Here is a 17,970-nt window from a genome sequence, read left to right on the forward strand (position 1 = left end):
GAGCCCAGTGAAGGTTGGGGAGAGTGAGCGATGGATGGAGGGTGACTGGAGTGAGTTGCAGGCGGGGCTTCAGCAAAGAGGCGGGGCAAGAGTGTTCGGTTTTGTGCAATTCGAAAGTTGGCACCCCTATTTATATCAGCAAAGCTTTTACTCCTACTTTAGCCCAGGCCTCGGACCAGGCCTTAGATGCAAGGCCTTATGTCTCAAGCCCTCTAGATCAAGTATTGTTTCATCTGAAGTAACACTTAAAAAATGATCTTGCAGTCCCAAGCATATAAAATGTTGATTTCTGCTCAGTCTCTGCTGGTTTATACTCTGCCTTATAACCATAATGCACAAGTCAATAATGGCTGTTCTCTGATTTTTTGAAAGGCTGGGGGCAGGCAGGTATGCTACTGCACTGCTGTTAATGTAAAAGACAACCCTATTCACGGCTGAAATAACTGATGGAGTGGAAAAGCTTATTACTATTAGTAACATTATGTGCCCTGTACCTTGATGGTCATTAAGAAGAAACTGAAAGATGGCTCCTGCTTTCAAAATATTTTTTTATCTGCTGTACTAATTGAGTATAACAAAAATTACTTAAAAAAAAATTCTGCTTTTATATCCAGTATTGTAGTCATTCAGTTGGTTCATTCTAAAGTTACAGCAAAGTTCACTGTGTAATGAGAAGAGTGTTAAAGGGAATATAATACTTTTTAGTAAAAATGTTGAAATATGATGGAAGAAGCCTGCTGTCATACAGCATTGTATTAATTATGCACCTAACAGGAGTGGAACATATAGTTCTTGTCAAATATTGTAGATGAAGTTAAGCAAAGCCATCCTTGTTAGTAATAAATATATTAGGGAGATCCTCAGCTGGTGTAAATCATTGTAACTCCCATTTCCTTCAACAAGGCTACACAAATTTATACCAGCTGAGAATCAGGCCTCTCATAGTTTAGATTAAAGTGAATGAAGGGCCGTGAATGCTCTTTTTGTTCTGGTCTGCAAGTGATACTACCTGTATTGGGCCTTTGTACTACAGAATTCAGAACTACAATTTGCTTTGAAAAGTGACAAGTTTGTGCGATTAACCAAAGAAACATCATTCAGATGCCAGTAAAGCTAGGAATAAATGCCCTTTGATTGCTTTGTTCCTTGACCACACTGAACATTATGATTAATCTCCAATTTTTGGAAAGTGAATAGTTTTTCTTTTTAAAGAGTTAGACTGAACCTATTCCTCTTGAATGGCCACTGGATTGCTTCTCTCCAGCAGGTGTAGAGGCTTTTCAGATTGTCAGCACTACTTTTCTTAAGACTGGCTGGAACTGTTCTTGTAGCTGTAATGACAGTCACACTAGTGCTTGTCTTCCTTCACTATTGCTAAAATGGCAGAATCACTTTAACAGATTTTGAACATTCCCTTCCCTTCCCCCAACAGACCTGTATTTTCACTGAAGTACTGGATAGAGTTTTCAGTCTGACTGTGAATCAAGAGTTAAAGTCAAAGTGTTCCTAAGAGCTCAAGTTTGTGGCAGATAAGTAGCAGCTGGAGAATAAGGAAATCTGATCAGCTGGGCTCAGGTAGTTTGATAAATCAACAAGTGTAGGTGGATTAATCTCTCTTCCAATTGGTATGTTGTGTGTATCTATGTATAATATATATATATATATACACACAAATGGTACCTGGCCTTGGACAAGTCTTAATATGAGGCAAATGTCCAAGATCAACAGTGCACATTATTCCCTCCTTCAAAAGGTCAATACGTCTATTTTATGATGGCTACTCTGAAACAGCAGGATCTTTGAAATCATTCAGGATGGCAACCTGCTGTTTGCTCTACACTTTCACGAAGCACTCTCCTCTAGAAAATCAGGGATAAACAAATTCATATGGTGAGCGAAGAGTCCTTCCAGCACCCATGGTCCTTCCTAATAAGTCTCTTGAATTTTGGTAATCATGTGAAGGCATGTAAAGTGGGAGTTTTCTATACATACCCTTACTGCTAATTCCTGCATCATTCTGAACCAACTAGCAAAAAGAATGACATATTTTTGATTGTTAATGGAGTTGGTCTCTGAGGAAAATATATTACATGTACACATGAAAGGTCTTGATTTGTGGATATTTTTTGCATATGATTCCAAATTTCTTTATATTTACTTCCATGTTAGTGTAGTATCTTCTTCTGTTGTTTCCTCCATAAATGACCTTATGTGACTAGGCAAAAAGGCTCAAGACAAAATCGCAGAAAATAATTGACATGAATAATGCAGCCATCTATATAAGCAACACGGTACAAAATGTTGGGGCTGTTTTTCTTTTGAGTATTAACTGATCAGTAACTTCTCTTATTAAAACTAGAAGGGAAATTTTGGGTAGACAATATAATTATCTTATTGGCTTTTTGTCTACGACATTTGGCTTTACACCTCTATTTCATAACAAATGTATGAACAGTACATACCAAGGAGAAATTTGGGGGAAAGCAAATAGACGAAACAAGTAGAAAATTCACCATTAACAAACCATTTCCAATGTAATGATATTGCAGTATTGCCTAACTAATGAGAACCTTAAATAGTAAAACTTCTCTGACCTGTGTTACGCAGGTCAGACAGTGATCAGAATGGTCCCTTCTGGCATTAAAGTCTATGATTAAAACCCCTTTTACACCTAAGCAACCATTACATTGTGACTGAAAACTGGTTCTTGCTTGTTATTTTATTCTGTATTAATCTAATATGGTCTGTTTTTCATTTCTTTTGTTAATGATTGGTACAGTGATTTAAGTATTTCCCAGCACTAATGTAACAATAATTGGGTCTTAGTCTGAGAAAGCCTTGACAGTTGCTCAGCTATTTCTAAGGGATATTTTCAAAGCATAGGTGTTCTATTATGGGCCAAATTCACTGCTGGCTTCTGCAGTTGAAACTACTGAAGTCAGTGGAACTAAAGAAAAGATTTTGGCCCACCATATATGTTTGGTTTTTTTAAAAAATATTACATGTATATGAGAAACATAGATTGAAATATTTTGAAACAAGTTACTTACATTTTAAAATTGGTGTATGTTAATGATTTAATTATTTATTTTTCACCCCCAAAGAAATTGGAAGAACAGGACCGAAAAGCTCTAAATATTAAAGAACAATTACAGCGGGAGCACCGCTACCTCAAACGCAGATTGGAGCAGCTATCCGTGCAGGGCATGGAACGTATCCGCACTGACAGTATGGGATCAACAATATCCACTGATTCTGAACAAGGTAATCTAACAAGAGGTCTCCTGGTTCATTAAAACTTTGGACCAGCTTCTTCCACCCTTACTCAAATTTAGTAGTGTCTTATGCTGCGTGCTGTCCCATTGGAATCTGTTCTATTCTGAGTAAATTCTTAAGTCATCAGTGGGACTAATTACATAGTAAGGTTACTACTTCACATGAGTAATGCAAAATCTAGCCGAGTGTATTTATGATAAATCAGTAATCAATGCAAGTATTAAAAATGAAATTTACTCCAATATAATGGATTATCGTTAAGAACTTTTATTGTCTTCTGTATTGCACATTATAATTTTGTATTAAAAATTAGATTGTAAATGTTTATTCTAATATATATTGGTAACATATTAGAAAATGTATTACAGAGTAGATGTATTGTAGTTAATATAAACCATGACTACAGCACATTTTCCAAATGCTGTTGCCCATCATACTTGAGACGAAGGGCAAGATCCTCAGCTGCTGTAAATCTTTGTGAGTTTATTGAAGTCAATGGACCGATCCTGATTTTCACCAGTTGATGATCCAGCACATGATCTAGTAGCTCATTTATCAGTTTCTACAAGGGGATGTGAGCAGCACTGTAACAAGGCAGGATTGTAAAGGCAGTAAACCATATAGAAATGTAAGAGAGTATTGGCAACTATCTTACTGAGTGAATAACAACATAAATTCCTCTATGCCATGATTTTAATAATACATTATGGGGACTATTCTCTCCTGATTAGTGAGATGAGTTCCTACTAACATTAATGGGAATTTTACACCTGCATCAAGGATAATATCCTCTGGTAGATATTTATCTTTGTTACTTCTTGTATTACATTTTTTATTTTGGCTTGAAGTTATAATGAAGGATATAGTGAGTGTTTATTTTCTTAAGAGGTAATTATGTCCTTTTTGAAGACAGGTCCCAGTCTTGCCAGCTGTGACTTAAGAGTGGCATATCAAATTTAGCTTTTTTATTTCCTGGTTTTGATTACTTGCTGTCACAAGTTAAATTTATTACTTCAATAATAGTTTTTGTTTATAAGTAACTGCAGTGCAATTTTCTTTATGTTGTATGCATGTACCATACTGGTGCCTTGGACTTGATCCTGCACCTTTCTAAGTCACTGGTAGTATTGCCATTGACTTCACTGGGATTCGTGTTGAGCTCTTGGAATTAGATGTAGATATCCTCGGTCAGGATGATAAGACTTCAGTCCAAAAGTGGTCCCACTGGAATGAATGGGACTGTTTGTGAAACAAGGTGCTACTTGTTGTGAGCAAGAATGTCAGAATCTGACTCTTCGTTAGGACATTTCTTCAGATGGCTGCTAAGTCCCTAGTACTGCTTGTCACCTGGTTGTTTCATGTTCTTCCTTCTCTGGATAATAAGCAGAACTAGTTGAGATTTTTCAAACAAAAATACTTTAACTGAAAAACAGCCTTTTCTAAATCAGAAATCATCAGAAAAATGTTTTCAGTTTTTCCACGGAAGCTGAAAGACAAAAAAAATTAGTTCATTTTTTCATTCATCAGTTTATCGTCCCCTCCCATAACCCTTTTTTTCAGTGGCAAAATCAAAAAAGGAAAAAGGGAGAAGGAAAATCAAAAAAATGATTTTCTTTTAATAAAAAATTGAAACTTCAAATAAACAAAACATTGTTCCACTTTGAACCCCGTGGAATGAAAATTTCTGAAAATTATTAAAATTTTGGCAAAAATGTCTGGTTTTTGACCAGCTGTAGTAATACATTGAGAGTTTTGTACTGCCACTTAGCATTTGTATTGCATGCATTTTTGTCAGTTTTTTTAAAATTTAGCATTACATGGTTAGAGTTGTTTTTGTGAAGGATTGGTAAAATGGACATATCTTCCCTTAAATTATATTGCTTAATAGACTGTTTTATTTCTGTGTAAAGCATTAGTCAGACCAGAAAATGCTTGAAAATTTTGTCCAGGATGATATTCACCACCAAAAGTTTGGGCTGTGTGATTCAAAGTATTAGTCATAAAATATGGATCTTTCAACTCTATGGTACCCTCCCTTGTTAGTTGTTATTACTTAAACGTGTTACCAAATGATGGATTTTCAGTGGCTTGTGTGAAATGAGTTGTTGGTATCAGTCCAATTCTAAGGGGACAGATATACCATAGCTGTCACTAGCTGTCACCTTTGTTGGTAGTGTCAGCAGAGACAGCTAGTATTAAATTGTCTTGGGAGCTAAACTATTATTTTTCAGCCCTAGAGATGATCTTTCCACATCGTGAGATGGTCTCTTCATACCAGGGTTCGGGACAGTATGAGAAAGCCTTTAGTGCTGATGTCATGTTGTATTTGTTATGTGGATAAATATGTAGAGGATTTAATTCCTAGGGCTGTCGGTCTGGTACTTTTCACTAAGACTGAATTTAAAAATATTATTTGGGAAAACTAAGTGTGGTTTGAGTTTCACATTAGGCTTTTAATAACATGTTCAATATCAGCCCATGGTAACTGACTGTATTCTCTACGTTTCTGAAAATCTGCCTTTTGTATTTCATTTAGAAGTAGACATTGAAGGAATGGAATTTACACCAGGTGAAATGGACAGTATTGGAAGTGCCAGTGATGTTGAAGACCACTACAGTTTGCAAAGCAGTTCAAGTGATGGTGGCTATACACATTCCCGCAGACTTAATGCCAGGCTCTCATAGTGCCTGAGTTACCAATTCAGCTCAGGACCATCTAACTGAAGCACTTATAGAAGAAAATTCCAGAGGTGTCAACTGCCACTCTTCCGGGAAACCCCAACCACAGCACTCTGAAATGGAAGTTTCGTACCCACGGTTCCCTGCACTGTAACCACAATATTCGATATTGTAAATCATGGTTTTGCTGCAGAGAACTGCGGTTAGGTACAGTTGTGACTTAAAGCTAGCTTGATGTAGCCATTCTGCAAATTTTAAAAAATCATATCATTCCATGCAAGAAGTATTAAATTCAAACTGTTGGAAGCATATGATGGCATAGTTTAATAAGAAAATCCTTTTGATTTTGCAGAAACCATTTTCAAATATTGAAGAATAAATGGAATCTATGATGTGTTAGTGATTCAAATCTATAAAAATTCAACTACTTTTTTTTCTTTTTCTTCATGAAAAATTATTAATGCTTTATAGCAGGCTGTAGAGTATAAATTCTTTTACTAGTTGTGTTTGAGAGAGGCAGACAGAAAAAAATCTCCAAATCTCAGATGATCTTTAGAAAAAAGATCATATTAACAAGTCACTACTGTACTTCAAAATGGAGAGGAAAAAAGCCAGCTCTAATAATGACTTCATGTGGGATTATCTCAACTTTCTTTTGCTTTTTGCATTCAGCATCCAACCAGCAGCAAATCATTCTCACCGTGATAACAGAGCTAGCACAAAGCAACATTGCAGTGTTAACCTGTTATCATGGAAGAGATGACTTTTGAAACATTTCGGTATTTTTTGTAAAGAATACAGAGCTCAAATGAGCCAGATTTTGATAATTTAAACCTCTCCTTACAAGGAATGTTTGCTAATGTTTCTTTTTTCCTATTTATAGCTACCAATACATTTTTATGGAAGGCATGGCTTATAATTACAGTATTCAGCTAGAGGATAATTAATCATTTTTTCTTCTTTTGCACGCTATAATTGCATTTTCTTTTGTTACATAAAGTGCAAAAAAATAAAGTGTATGCTGTAAAACAGCAAAGTTTTATTTAGTACTCATCAAGCTGTTCAGAACGTATTTACCCAAATTGTAGCAATACTACGAAGCTGTATTTTAATACAACTTTGGCTTAGTGAAGTCATTAGAGCTTGGCTTGCTGGGTAAGAAAAATGGACCAGTCTTTGCATTATCTGTATAAAGAAGGTCTTTTAAAAAAAAAAAAAAAAGAAAAAAAAAAGAAAAGAAAAAAGAAAAAAAGCTACAAACACTTCTAGAGAAGTGATTTTAGCAAGTGTAGTCTATATTTCCTGTAAGAGATTTTGTATTATATTTTCCTAAATGTTCTCATTTACTTGTATAGGGAGGGGAATGGTACAGACCCAAACCAGAGTCTCAGGGACTCTTCACCCTTGTCATATTGTGCCTTGGTGACCATTTATGTATGTCTCTCCTTTTTCATTGTTTAAAGGCAACTAAGCTTTGTTTCTTTCAAGACCCTCTGTTTGAATGGTCAGTTGTCCATCTTATTACAAATGAAGCACGGAGAGCTATAAATTCTCTCACATCCAATCAGTGTGTCTTTTTAGTACAATTATAAAATTAGGTTTTGGTGAGAGGGTTAACCATTAATTACGTTATACTTCATAGAGGCCCTCCCTTTGATTCTTCAGCACACAGATCTACATTTTGTTAGCTTTTTGAACCAGGGTCTCTGTGAGACCAATATTAAATGGCTATGGAGACAAATGTATTGTATAATGCTATAGGATGTCTAACTGTGGTACCATTTTAATATTCAAATATAAAAAACTCATGACATACTGACCATAATGATCAAAACAAAGATTCAGTTGTTCTTTCAACATTAGACATATGTGCCCTCCCTTTGGCTTTTACAACAGAGAGTAGAAATATGAATACATTTTGTGGCAGCTTACAATCCTTGTTTGCACTCTCGCTTACTGCTTGGAACTTGCCAACAAGGAAAATGTATACTTTAAAGTTACATAACCTAATTTATGGCCATCCGTACTTTGGCTTTGGGGAGGGGGCCTAAGGTTATAAACTCTGGCAGCTGAATAATAAAAAACAACAATTAACCTTTTCTGTAATGCAGGTTTTGGTATTATGTTATACACCTTTGCATATTACTAAAATCCTCATTGTTGGGGAAAACACACAGCAATATACTCATTGTGTGTAGCTGACAAGCAGCAAAAATTACTAGCTCCTTTGGTGCATATGTAACTAATTTCCAAATCTGGAAAAATTAAGTGTTTACTTTAACACAGGACTGTTAACAGGGGGGGAAAAGGCTAGTATATTGTTGCTGTTCATTTATTATATAATGAACACATTCATAAATTGTAAAGTGTTTCCTTTTGTGACAAGCAGCTCTTGCACAGAACCTCCTAATAAAAAGAGATTTGAAACTCACAGAAGGGGAGTAGAGATTTTAAATCCAACATTGTTGTACCTTATGTTGATCTGAAGTTCTCCTTTTAAAGATGAATGTGCTAATTTAATGAGTTCTTCCACGCTGGGTATCCATGGCTTTGTAGATCTTATATTTTCAATAAAAATTACTCCAATAATCTGAATGGAAATAAAAAGGGTTTTATTTGTTTTTACTCTTTTGCATATTATCATGGTAACCATTATCAAGACAAAGAAATATGGTATCATTTTCATGGAGTGTTTGTCTTAATTAAAGCCTGATGTAATATGACACTTTCAGACATGGGACCCATTCCTGCAAATCCTTCCTCATAGAAGTAGTTCTATTGAAGTCAATGGCACAACTGATGTACTATTTGCATGAGTAAGGGTGTGCAGGATCAGACCAATAGCCCAAACAGTATCATTCCCGTAGCAAAGTACTAACAGCTCTCTCCATCACCCTTTGACTTCTGTGGCGATGGATGGATTCCTATGATTCTGTTCCAAAACATTATTCTCCATCCTATTCAACAGTGTTATGACATTACCTTATGGCATGGCAACTAGGGATGAATACAGTTTCTTGTTTTGCTTTGTTTTTTAAATAATTTTAAGGTGAATGTTTGTCATTCGTTTTGTGTGTAATTATTAGGGTTGTGATCAAAATAGTACAGCAAAAAAGGGAGGAGGGATGGGAGAGAGACATTTAATCATTTTCTTGGAGTAACTGCATCTAATCCAATCATCCTGCCATGTTGTGTTATATTGTTTTCAAAATTGAGAATATCACATTTCTAAGTTTCTTTCTTTTGCACTTTCTAAATGTGGAAAGTTGTGAGGTCTACAGGCGTATGGGGCTGGAGCTTCTCTCCCATGGAAGAAGGCCTGGAGGAAATTGCCATGAAATTTTCTTTGCAGAATTTTCTCAGATTGTTCCATAAGGAGATAAGGAGGTTTGACTGCTCTCCTACCCATGGAATAAGGAGGAAATTCTGCCTTCAGAACCTACAGGTCCCAGGAAAGAGGATCTGCAAGAGGCCAGGTCCCGGCCAGGATCTGTGCCTCTACACTTGTTCTGGTGCCTATTATTCATCACCTCCTCAGCTCTACTTGGGTCACGTTGTGAGTATTTTCTGTACCACTGCCTGGGTGGGGCAATGAAAAAGTCAAAGCATCTTAAGGCAGCCTTTATTGTTTTCAGATTCCCCACAAGACTTAGGGAGACAATGGATGTCCCATCCTACCCTCCCCAGGTGTGTTTCCAAAAAATAATGGATGGCTAACCAACCTACCCTCCCCTTTTTAGAAGAGTAAGATCTGTGCAAGAACTGGATACTGTATTTCCTTATGCAAAGCTCCTACTGACTTCAATGTGAGTTTTGCCAGAGTGAAGAATGCAGGAATGGGCCAAAAAAAAATTAAATCTGTGATATGCTCCCCCCCCCCAAAAAAAAAAAAGAGTGATAAGGCTAAAGTTCATGTCTGGTATTTACAAAGATACCAAATGTTAATTTCTTATTGTAAAACTTTCTTCAGATTTGGAAGTATTGTCTGCTAGGGCCTGGTACAACTCACATTTAAGTTAAAGAAAAGACTCTCACTGACTTGAATGGGTATTGGATCAGGCATATCAACTGCAACTTAATTTTTTTTGCAAGCAGGTAGTTTGTAACAATCTGGAGAGTAATATGACAAATGGAGAATTTTTTGTTTGATAAATATTTACGTGGTTTTTGTTTTCTTTTTACCACAAGTTCTATCAAACCAATGTTATTTTAGTATTTTCAGTTAAAATGATAAAGTAATTAATCACAATGTTTTAAAAAACAATAAGATTGTGTACATGTGAGTTTGGTCTACAAGTGTGCTCTTGTCCACTACACCAATGCTTGCTCAACTGTGGCATACAGTCCCCAGTTTTTTTGCAGTTGTATAAAACAGTATATACGGATAGGACGAGTGATCATTTGACCCTTTTATCTATGTTAAATCAATTATTAATCCATTTAATTGTCACTGTTTTTTTCCTCAAAGGTCATTTCCATGTGCAAAATAAAATGGTTCTCAATTATGAACCCAGTCAGCACAATCGCTGAACAAAGGATATTAATTTTATATACTTGTTTTGTGAAGTCATTACCTTATTAATGTTTAAAAACCAAATTTCAGAATCCTTCTTAATTATATTTATTTACTGCTAGAGGCCAGCGCCTTGTGTTTAAAAAAAAATTGTGACAAAACATTCAATCTATCAATAATGTCCTTTCCAAAATTGAATGAATGAGGTTTCACCAACAATGAATGTGTGTTAGTGTGGTTAGTGAATGAAAGGCAATATTCCTAACTGATAGCTCCAAAAGAAATATCCAAGTTATGTGTACTATGTAACTGCTTAAAATGAAGGGAAAGTATAAGGTGGGACCTACTAGAAAGCATTTGGTCATTTGGGCCTGTCATTATCCTAAATTCTAGAAATGAATCCCAACGAAGATTCCTGGTGACCCAAGTACACCTATAGAAAACTTGGTAGTGAATCATAGTGAAGGCAGTCTAACTTCAGAACTTCAGCCTTCAACTTTGCATAGGTAATGTGGGTATAAAATATGGTAACATTCAATTTATGTGGTTTAAAGGGTCTGTGCAATAAGTCTTAATGGGTGATATTTCACTACATGTGAAGTACAGGGTAGGCATTGAAAAAGAGCCTCCTGCTGTGGAGGTTTATGTTTCTGGTGAAATTCTAGAGGTGTACTGGGTGCGTTCTGTGCCAGAGCCATTGGAATATATATCTGAAAAGGAATGCTTCATAGCTTCTAAGATGTATTATATTGTAAAGATTTATTTGTACACACATACATGGTGCATGCTACGCTGTGTAGCACACACTGAAAGAATTGTGTTATATTATTCTTTCCTTGTAATATAAATACAATTTTTATACCTGAGATTTGTGGTGGTTTTCAGTTCTAATTTTTTCATCTTTCATCATTTGTTTTGTGTGTGTACTTTTCCTTTTCCTTGCAATTCATTTCACACAGGGTTAACAAACATTTTTATAAAAAGCTCATTGGTAAAAGACCCTTGCAAGTCTTCATGGTGGTGCTATAGCTAGTTTGGAGCTACCAGTCAAAAGTTCTCTGCTAAATATACTGGCCCAAATAAAAATGCTACGTAATTCCACTTTAGTCAACGGCATTACACCAGGAATTAATTAGGCCCATTATTTTAAAAGAGTTGGGTTTTTTTTTCTTAACATGTATGCCCAGAACTACCCTAGAACATGCATACCAATACTGTATTTGTGTGAAACCAAACCAAACTAAAAAAATGAGACATTAATTTCTGCTCTAAATATGAAAAAAATATAACTTCACTTAAAATCATTCCATCTGTATACAAGGTATAACCAAAATGAGGTGTTAACACAGCATAGAAAGCTGTATGTTTGACTAAAATGTGTTTTACTAAACTGAGCATAGAGCTCACACCAAAAGTGGTAAATATCCGGAGTAAAGACTGAGTTTTTGGCCTGCTAATGTGAGAATAAAAAATAAATACAGCAATTTAACATGCAAAAGCACATTGGTTATATCATTTCATATTGAATTGGTATTCAGCAATATGATCTCACTTGTCTTTGTTCCATAGTGAGTGCTTCTTACCTATATTTCTTGTGCAGGTTTAAGACAGATTTATTTCAATACATAATAATTTAGGTTTTAACTTGTAATGAATCACAAGAAATTTGTCAAATTGCAATTAGCCTTGATTCAGATCAGTTGTATATCAGACTGAGCGTCTTTGTTCTTCTGTAGAATCACTAAAGATTCTTGCACAAAACCTAACTGAACCTTCACAAACTATTACTTTCAGTAGAGCTTTGAAAATGCAGGTGGTGCAGAAGGCGTACAAATGGCAATTTAGCAAATTACTAGATTATAAATAAATAAATTTTAATAGAAAAAAGGATTTAATCATCTTAATTTGTTATTTTGACCTCTGCATATTTTGGGGCAGTACTAAGGTTAGGTGAGTAGTGCAGGACAGCTGCAGTAATAATGAGTAATGAAAGATAATGTGACAGTACTTTCATAAACAGCATGTAGTTTGTGGATTGTACAGGCCTAATCTTTTAATGTATTTATAATTTGTTTTCTTTACAGTTAGGGTACGTTTGATCTCCCAATTAATGGTGGGCTGTTTCGCTGGTTAAATATTAAAGTGCCTACAACTTTGAAGTATTTATTAATTGGGCAAACAAACATTTTATACCACTGTGCAACTCAATTTAAATTTGAGAAAGAGCCATAGCTGGTAGATTAGTCTCATGATGAGGTAGCCAACAATTTCTTTTAGAATAACCAGTTTACAGGCGTTTTAGTGCAATGTTTCAACTGATTTGCTCCAAATTCTATGCTACCTATAGCTTTTGTAATAACCCTCTCAATTCCACAATCCTTTTCAGTTTCAAAGGATACTGGTCCAGGGACTCCTCTGCCCCCAGGTGATTATGGGTTGATGGGTGATCTAGGGATGGGGGCTGATACTAAGGTGGGTAAGCAGGCTGGGTCTGGGTCAATGGGGTAGGGGCTTCTTCCCTCTCATCCATGAAAGGCTCAGCTCCAAGGCAGAGTAAGTGGCACTGCAAGAGGCTAGAAAGCCATCTCCACAGCTTTTCGCAGTGCCACTTCCCTCATCCCCCTCACTGTGAGGGTGGGGAATAGCTACTCTGCAATTTGATGCAAGCAGAGCCAAGGAAGCAGAAACAGAAGGGAAGGGGCAAGAGAGCAAGTTACTCTTCCCGTTCTTTGCCCTGGCTCCTAGTGTGTGTACAGAAAACATGTCAACTTGTAATGAACAAAAAGAAAAGGAGTACTTGTGGCACTTTAGAGACTAACCAATTTATTTGAGCATAAGCTTTCGTGAGCTACAGCTCACTTCATTGGATGCATAAAACCACAAGTACTCCTTTTTGCGAATACAGACTAACAGGGCTGCTACTCTGAAACCTGTAATGAACAAAGACCACTTAGTGATAATTAAAATGATTTTTTATTAGCCCAGCTATGGGCTTTAAACAGGGTCCAAGAGAATAACCCTCCAAGCACGCCAACTTCGTGCATCATATATGGTAATTACACTAGCTAAACCAGTATCACTGGTGGTAGTAAGAGAAAGACAGGGTAAATAGGGACCTGAAGAAGAAACAGAATAATGTAAATGATGCCATAACACCTCTCCCTTTTTCTATTTACTCGTTTTTAGAGCCAAATTTTGCTCTCTTACATACCAGTATAAATCAAGAAATTACCTCCAGATTTACACTAGAGTCTGGCTTTACCAGTTTTTTTAGTTTCTCACTACCATTCTAAATGATATTGGTAAATATCTGTTACACAAAAAAAGTTTGTTTAATCCAACTGCACTAACATTTCAGGTTGGAAATCAGCAAACCCAATATAAAATATTGGCACATATATTCTGTATATGAAAATTTATATCCAACAGCACACAAGGAAAATAATAAGCACTGTGATTTTTTAAAAAAGAAAAGGAGTACTTGTGGCACCTTAGAGACTAACCAATTTATTTGAGCATGAGCTTTCGTGAGCTACAGCTCACTTCATCGGATGCATACTGTGGAAACTGCAGCAGACTTTATATACACACAGAGAATATGAAACAATACCTCCTCCCACCCCAATGTCCTGCTGGTTATAGCTTATCTAAAGTGATCACTTTGGATGAGCTATTACCAGCAGTATAGTGAGTTTGTGTGTGTGTTTTTTGGAGGGGGGTGAGAGAACCTGGATTTGTGCAGGAAATGGCCCAACTTGATTATCATGCACATTGTGTAGAGAGTTGTCACTTTGGATGGGCTATTACCAGCAGGAGAGTGAATTTGTGTGTGTGGGGGGGGTGGAGGGTGAGAAAACCTGGATTTGTGCTGGAAATGGCCCAACTTGATGATCACTTTAGATAAGCTATAACCAGCAGGACATTGGGGTGGGAGGAGGTATTGTTTCATATTCTCTGTGTGTATATAAAGTCTGCTGCAGTTTCCACGGTATGCATCCGATGAAGTGAGCTGTAGCTCACGAAAGCTTATGCTCAAATAAATTGGTTAGTCTCTAAGGTGCCACAAGTACTCCTTTTCTTTTTGCGAATACAGACTAACACGGCTGTTACTCTGAAACCTGTGATTTTTTTAGCATCACCAGAGTCTCAGCATTGAATCTCTACTGTTCCTGTAGATTTTGCTTACGGTTTGGTTGCCAAACTGTTTTACATAGTAAATGTATCATTATAGAATTGTTAGAGACCTCTTAGAAATGCTACATTTATAATGAAAATGAATCCACATAACAATGACGTGTTCTGCACACCACATTACCAGATAATGGTTAATACAGCAAGGATCTGCTTCAAGAATTCCTTAACTACTGCTGTTTGCCTGAAGTTACAAGCTGATGTGGCTGTGAGCAAGAGTGATGACACTTCTGTTTGAAAAGGACTGCTGGGACAAATGCAAAAAAATAGGTTGCTAAATAGTTACAAATAAGTTCAAAATTTTTATTTCAATGCTTTCATTTCAGTTGGTATTAACCATTTGTTTGCATAGTAAACATTTGAAAGCAACAAAAAGCCAAAGCCTTCCATGAGACAATGTAAGAAACAGCAATTGCTCTCACCTAGCACTGAACAAAGTACTTTATTAGAATAAAGAAAAGTATTATTCCTAAACCTACTTTCTCTTTCCGATGCAGAGCACCTACCTTGGACTTTCTCCATCCCGTTGCCTGCTTAGTTTCCTTCTGCAAGTTAAATGAAAACAATACACGTGCCTTGCCTTCATATCTGCTACCCATTTTTATTTACTCACCCTTTTTTCAAAGGCAATAATGATTGACAATTTTTCTTTACAAACTTCGGTGAAGATCATTTATGAGACTTGGAATGGAAATAAGGCCACATAGTGGTTTTGCAATTGTATCCTATTAGTCTGGGAGTTTAATGAAGAAAAATCTCACTCCACATGCAAGTTAGTGACAGAACGGTAAGGAAGGTGTCATTTGGTTCATAAAAATCTACAGAACCATAATTTCAATGGTGTGGGAATTTGCCCACCCCCCTCCTTCCAGCTCCAAGATCCTCCAGTTGGTGGAAATTCTGATAATACAGTATCATTGGAAATGGGTCAAGTGGGGTATCAACTTTCTCACACAAACACAATGGTAACAAACATGGAAAACCTAGAACTATTATGTGGATATATATTTGAGAAAATGTTTAGAAGTCAATTGTTTTAAATTGTACTTTAACACATAGCTGCACCATATTTTATGTAGAGTTGCCGTTGCCATTCTAAGCACTGGTCTATTATGTTTTGTAGAGTGAAGATCTGGTCTCTGCATCCCCACCCTTTCCGAAAACCAGATTGCTCTTTTCTGAGAACGCTATCGATTGCCTCTGATATACGCTGGACTATGATCTTACACAATACTTTGCTTGGCACAGATAAAAGTGTGATACCATGTCAGTTACCACAATCACTAAGAGGTCCTTTCTTTGGTATCTTCACTATAACCCCATTGGTCCACTTATCTGGCACTTTTTCCCTTTCCCAGACTGATGTAAATTGAGAGTCCAGGATAGACGCTGCTAATTTAGGATTTACCTTGAACAATTCTGCATTCAAATTATCCTTGCCAAGAGCTTTCCCATTTTTTAAGGATATGATGGCTTGAATGATCTCTTCCTTAGTTGGGACGTCTGTGTTGATATGAGGATCTTCTTCTGCCTCCTGGATGTTTGCTTCCTCTTTAGGTGGCTCCCTGTTCAGCAGTTCTTTGAAATACTCTGTCCAGTGCATTTCTCATTCTTTCTCAGTTGTTAGTGGGTGGCTTTGTTTGTTCCTGATGAGAGTGTTTATTGGTGTCTGCCATTTACCACTGATAAGCCACATCATTTTGTAGATGGTTCCTTGTTCATGGGCTTTGGATGGAAACTAATTCCATCACCAGAGTAGCAATAAGATGTACAACTGAAGGCAAGAAAAACAAGGCCATCCAAAAACAACATGGCAAAGAGCTGTGGAAGCCAAGCTGAAAAATCTGGGGCACAGCTGGGGAACCACTGAAAGACTTGCCAGAAACAGACAGGAGCGGAGGAGCTTTGTATACCAGGAGCATAACAGGACCATGATGATGACACAGATGCACTCCTTACATAAAAATTAAAAAAAGACCTTAATCTCTGACAATCTTAGGGAACTGAGCCTTGACATTTAGGACTGAAAACCTTTAGTTGTGCCTACACGTCCCTCATGCCTTACAGCTCTGGAACCAAGTGAGCTAGGATTAAAAGTTCAGGTTGCTGCTCTCCTCTCCCCTCAGGTGTTCTCAGAACTAAGGGCATTGAGGTGTTTTGTTCCGATGGGAGTTAAGCACCGGCAGCCTCAGCTCCCTTCTAGCAAACTTCTCCCATTTCAACGTGGAACCTAAAAATGACCCCAGTGGATTCCTTATGCTTTGTCTCCCCTCCCCCCCACCCGCCAGGCTCCTAAGGCGGAGAGCCCTAACTCAGTCAGCGGCCCCACCTCCGCGAGAAGGAACGCACCCCGGGAAACGCCGTTTCTCTGCCATACCGGGCTGACGGGGAAACCTTGCATGCTGGGTAGTTTAGTCGATGCAGGCCGAGGCGTTCTCCGGCGAGCGTTGCATTCTGGGTCGTGTAGTCTTTCCCCGCCCCCCTGCCCCTCGCTCAGTGTGCCGGAGAAATCGTGGCGTACGGCGCTTGCGCCGGCCGGCTGCCAGAGGCCCCGAATAACTCCGCCCAGTGCTTCCCCCTCAGAGCGAATCCGAGGCGGGCATCGTGCTCCGCTCCCGCCCCCCGTCCCTTCGGGGCGGGGCAGTTTCCACCGCGTGGCAGGAGTTTGAATCGCTCTCGCGGGTGCCGCGCTAACGGTTTCCCCTCGCCACAGCGCGGCCGTTGGCCCGGCCTTTCCCTCGGGCAGGGCGAGGTCACGGTGCCCTTTTGGGCGGTCCTGTTTCCGAACCGGGGCGAGCCGTGTGGTGTGAGTACCTGGCGGAGGGGTGGCCGGGCTGGCGTCTGCGGCGGCCTCTCGACATCCAGGCCGGCAGGGACCTCCGGTCCCGCGCGGCGCGAGGGGGCGGTGGCTAGCCGGCCGCGAGTCCCTCCCCGGCTGCCGGCCAAGCAGGGAGCGCCCGCGCGGCCGCCGCGTGGCTCGCGGCCGGAGTGGGGGGCAGGTCGTACTCAGCGTCGCTGCCTTCGGGCCTGGCGCGGTTATGACTCCCACCCCCCTTTCCCCTCCTGCCCTGCCAGGCCTGCCCCGTCGGCTGAGCTGCCCGCGCCTGTGGTGGCGGCCGCTGCGGCTGTTGTCGGGGGTGGGCGGCTTGGCTGAGTGAAAGGGCCCTTTAGACTGACTAATAGGAGTGGGTTTGTCGCTTGTTTTTTTAGGTGGGTCATGAAGTCCTGAAGGATTTTATAATCCCGGATTTTTTAAAGTGATTCCTTGCTTGTTTCAGAGTCAGTCTGTATTCGCAAAAAGAAAAGGAGGA

General features: G+C 38.5%; 2 protein-coding genes across 3 annotated transcripts in view; one reads left to right on the forward strand and one right to left on the reverse strand.

Moving 5' to 3' along the window:
* The window catches only part of MXD4 (MAX dimerization protein 4), a 56,320-nt gene extending 44,986 nt beyond the window's left edge, over positions 1-11,334 (forward strand). For both annotated transcript variants that reach the window (XM_073342728.2, XM_073342727.2), the window contains exons 5-6: positions 3,105-3,264; positions 5,813-11,334. In XM_073342728.2, the coding sequence (XP_073198829.1) occupies positions 3,105-3,264; positions 5,813-5,961 (309 nt within the window). In that variant the 3' untranslated portion in view covers positions 5,962-11,334. The remainder of the gene's footprint in view (positions 1-3,104; positions 3,265-5,812) is intronic.
* Positions 3,106-17,126, reverse strand: LOC144930518 (uncharacterized). Its single transcript, XM_078852598.1, has 3 exons — positions 16,068-17,126; positions 8,427-8,545; positions 3,106-4,762 (listed from the first exon to the last, which is right to left on the reverse strand). The coding sequence occupies exons 1-3, from the start codon at positions 16,260-16,262 to the stop codon at positions 4,666-4,668; spliced, it is 411 nt and encodes a 136-aa protein (XP_078708724.1). The 5' UTR covers positions 16,263-17,126; the 3' UTR covers positions 3,106-4,665.
* Positions 17,127-17,970: the final 844 nt, after the last annotated feature.

This window comes from Lepidochelys kempii, chromosome 4 (genome assembly GCF_965140285.1).
Source record: "Lepidochelys kempii isolate rLepKem1 chromosome 4, rLepKem1.hap1, whole genome shotgun sequence".
In the NCBI taxonomy this organism is placed as follows: Eukaryota; Metazoa; Chordata; order Testudines; family Cheloniidae; genus Lepidochelys; species Lepidochelys kempii.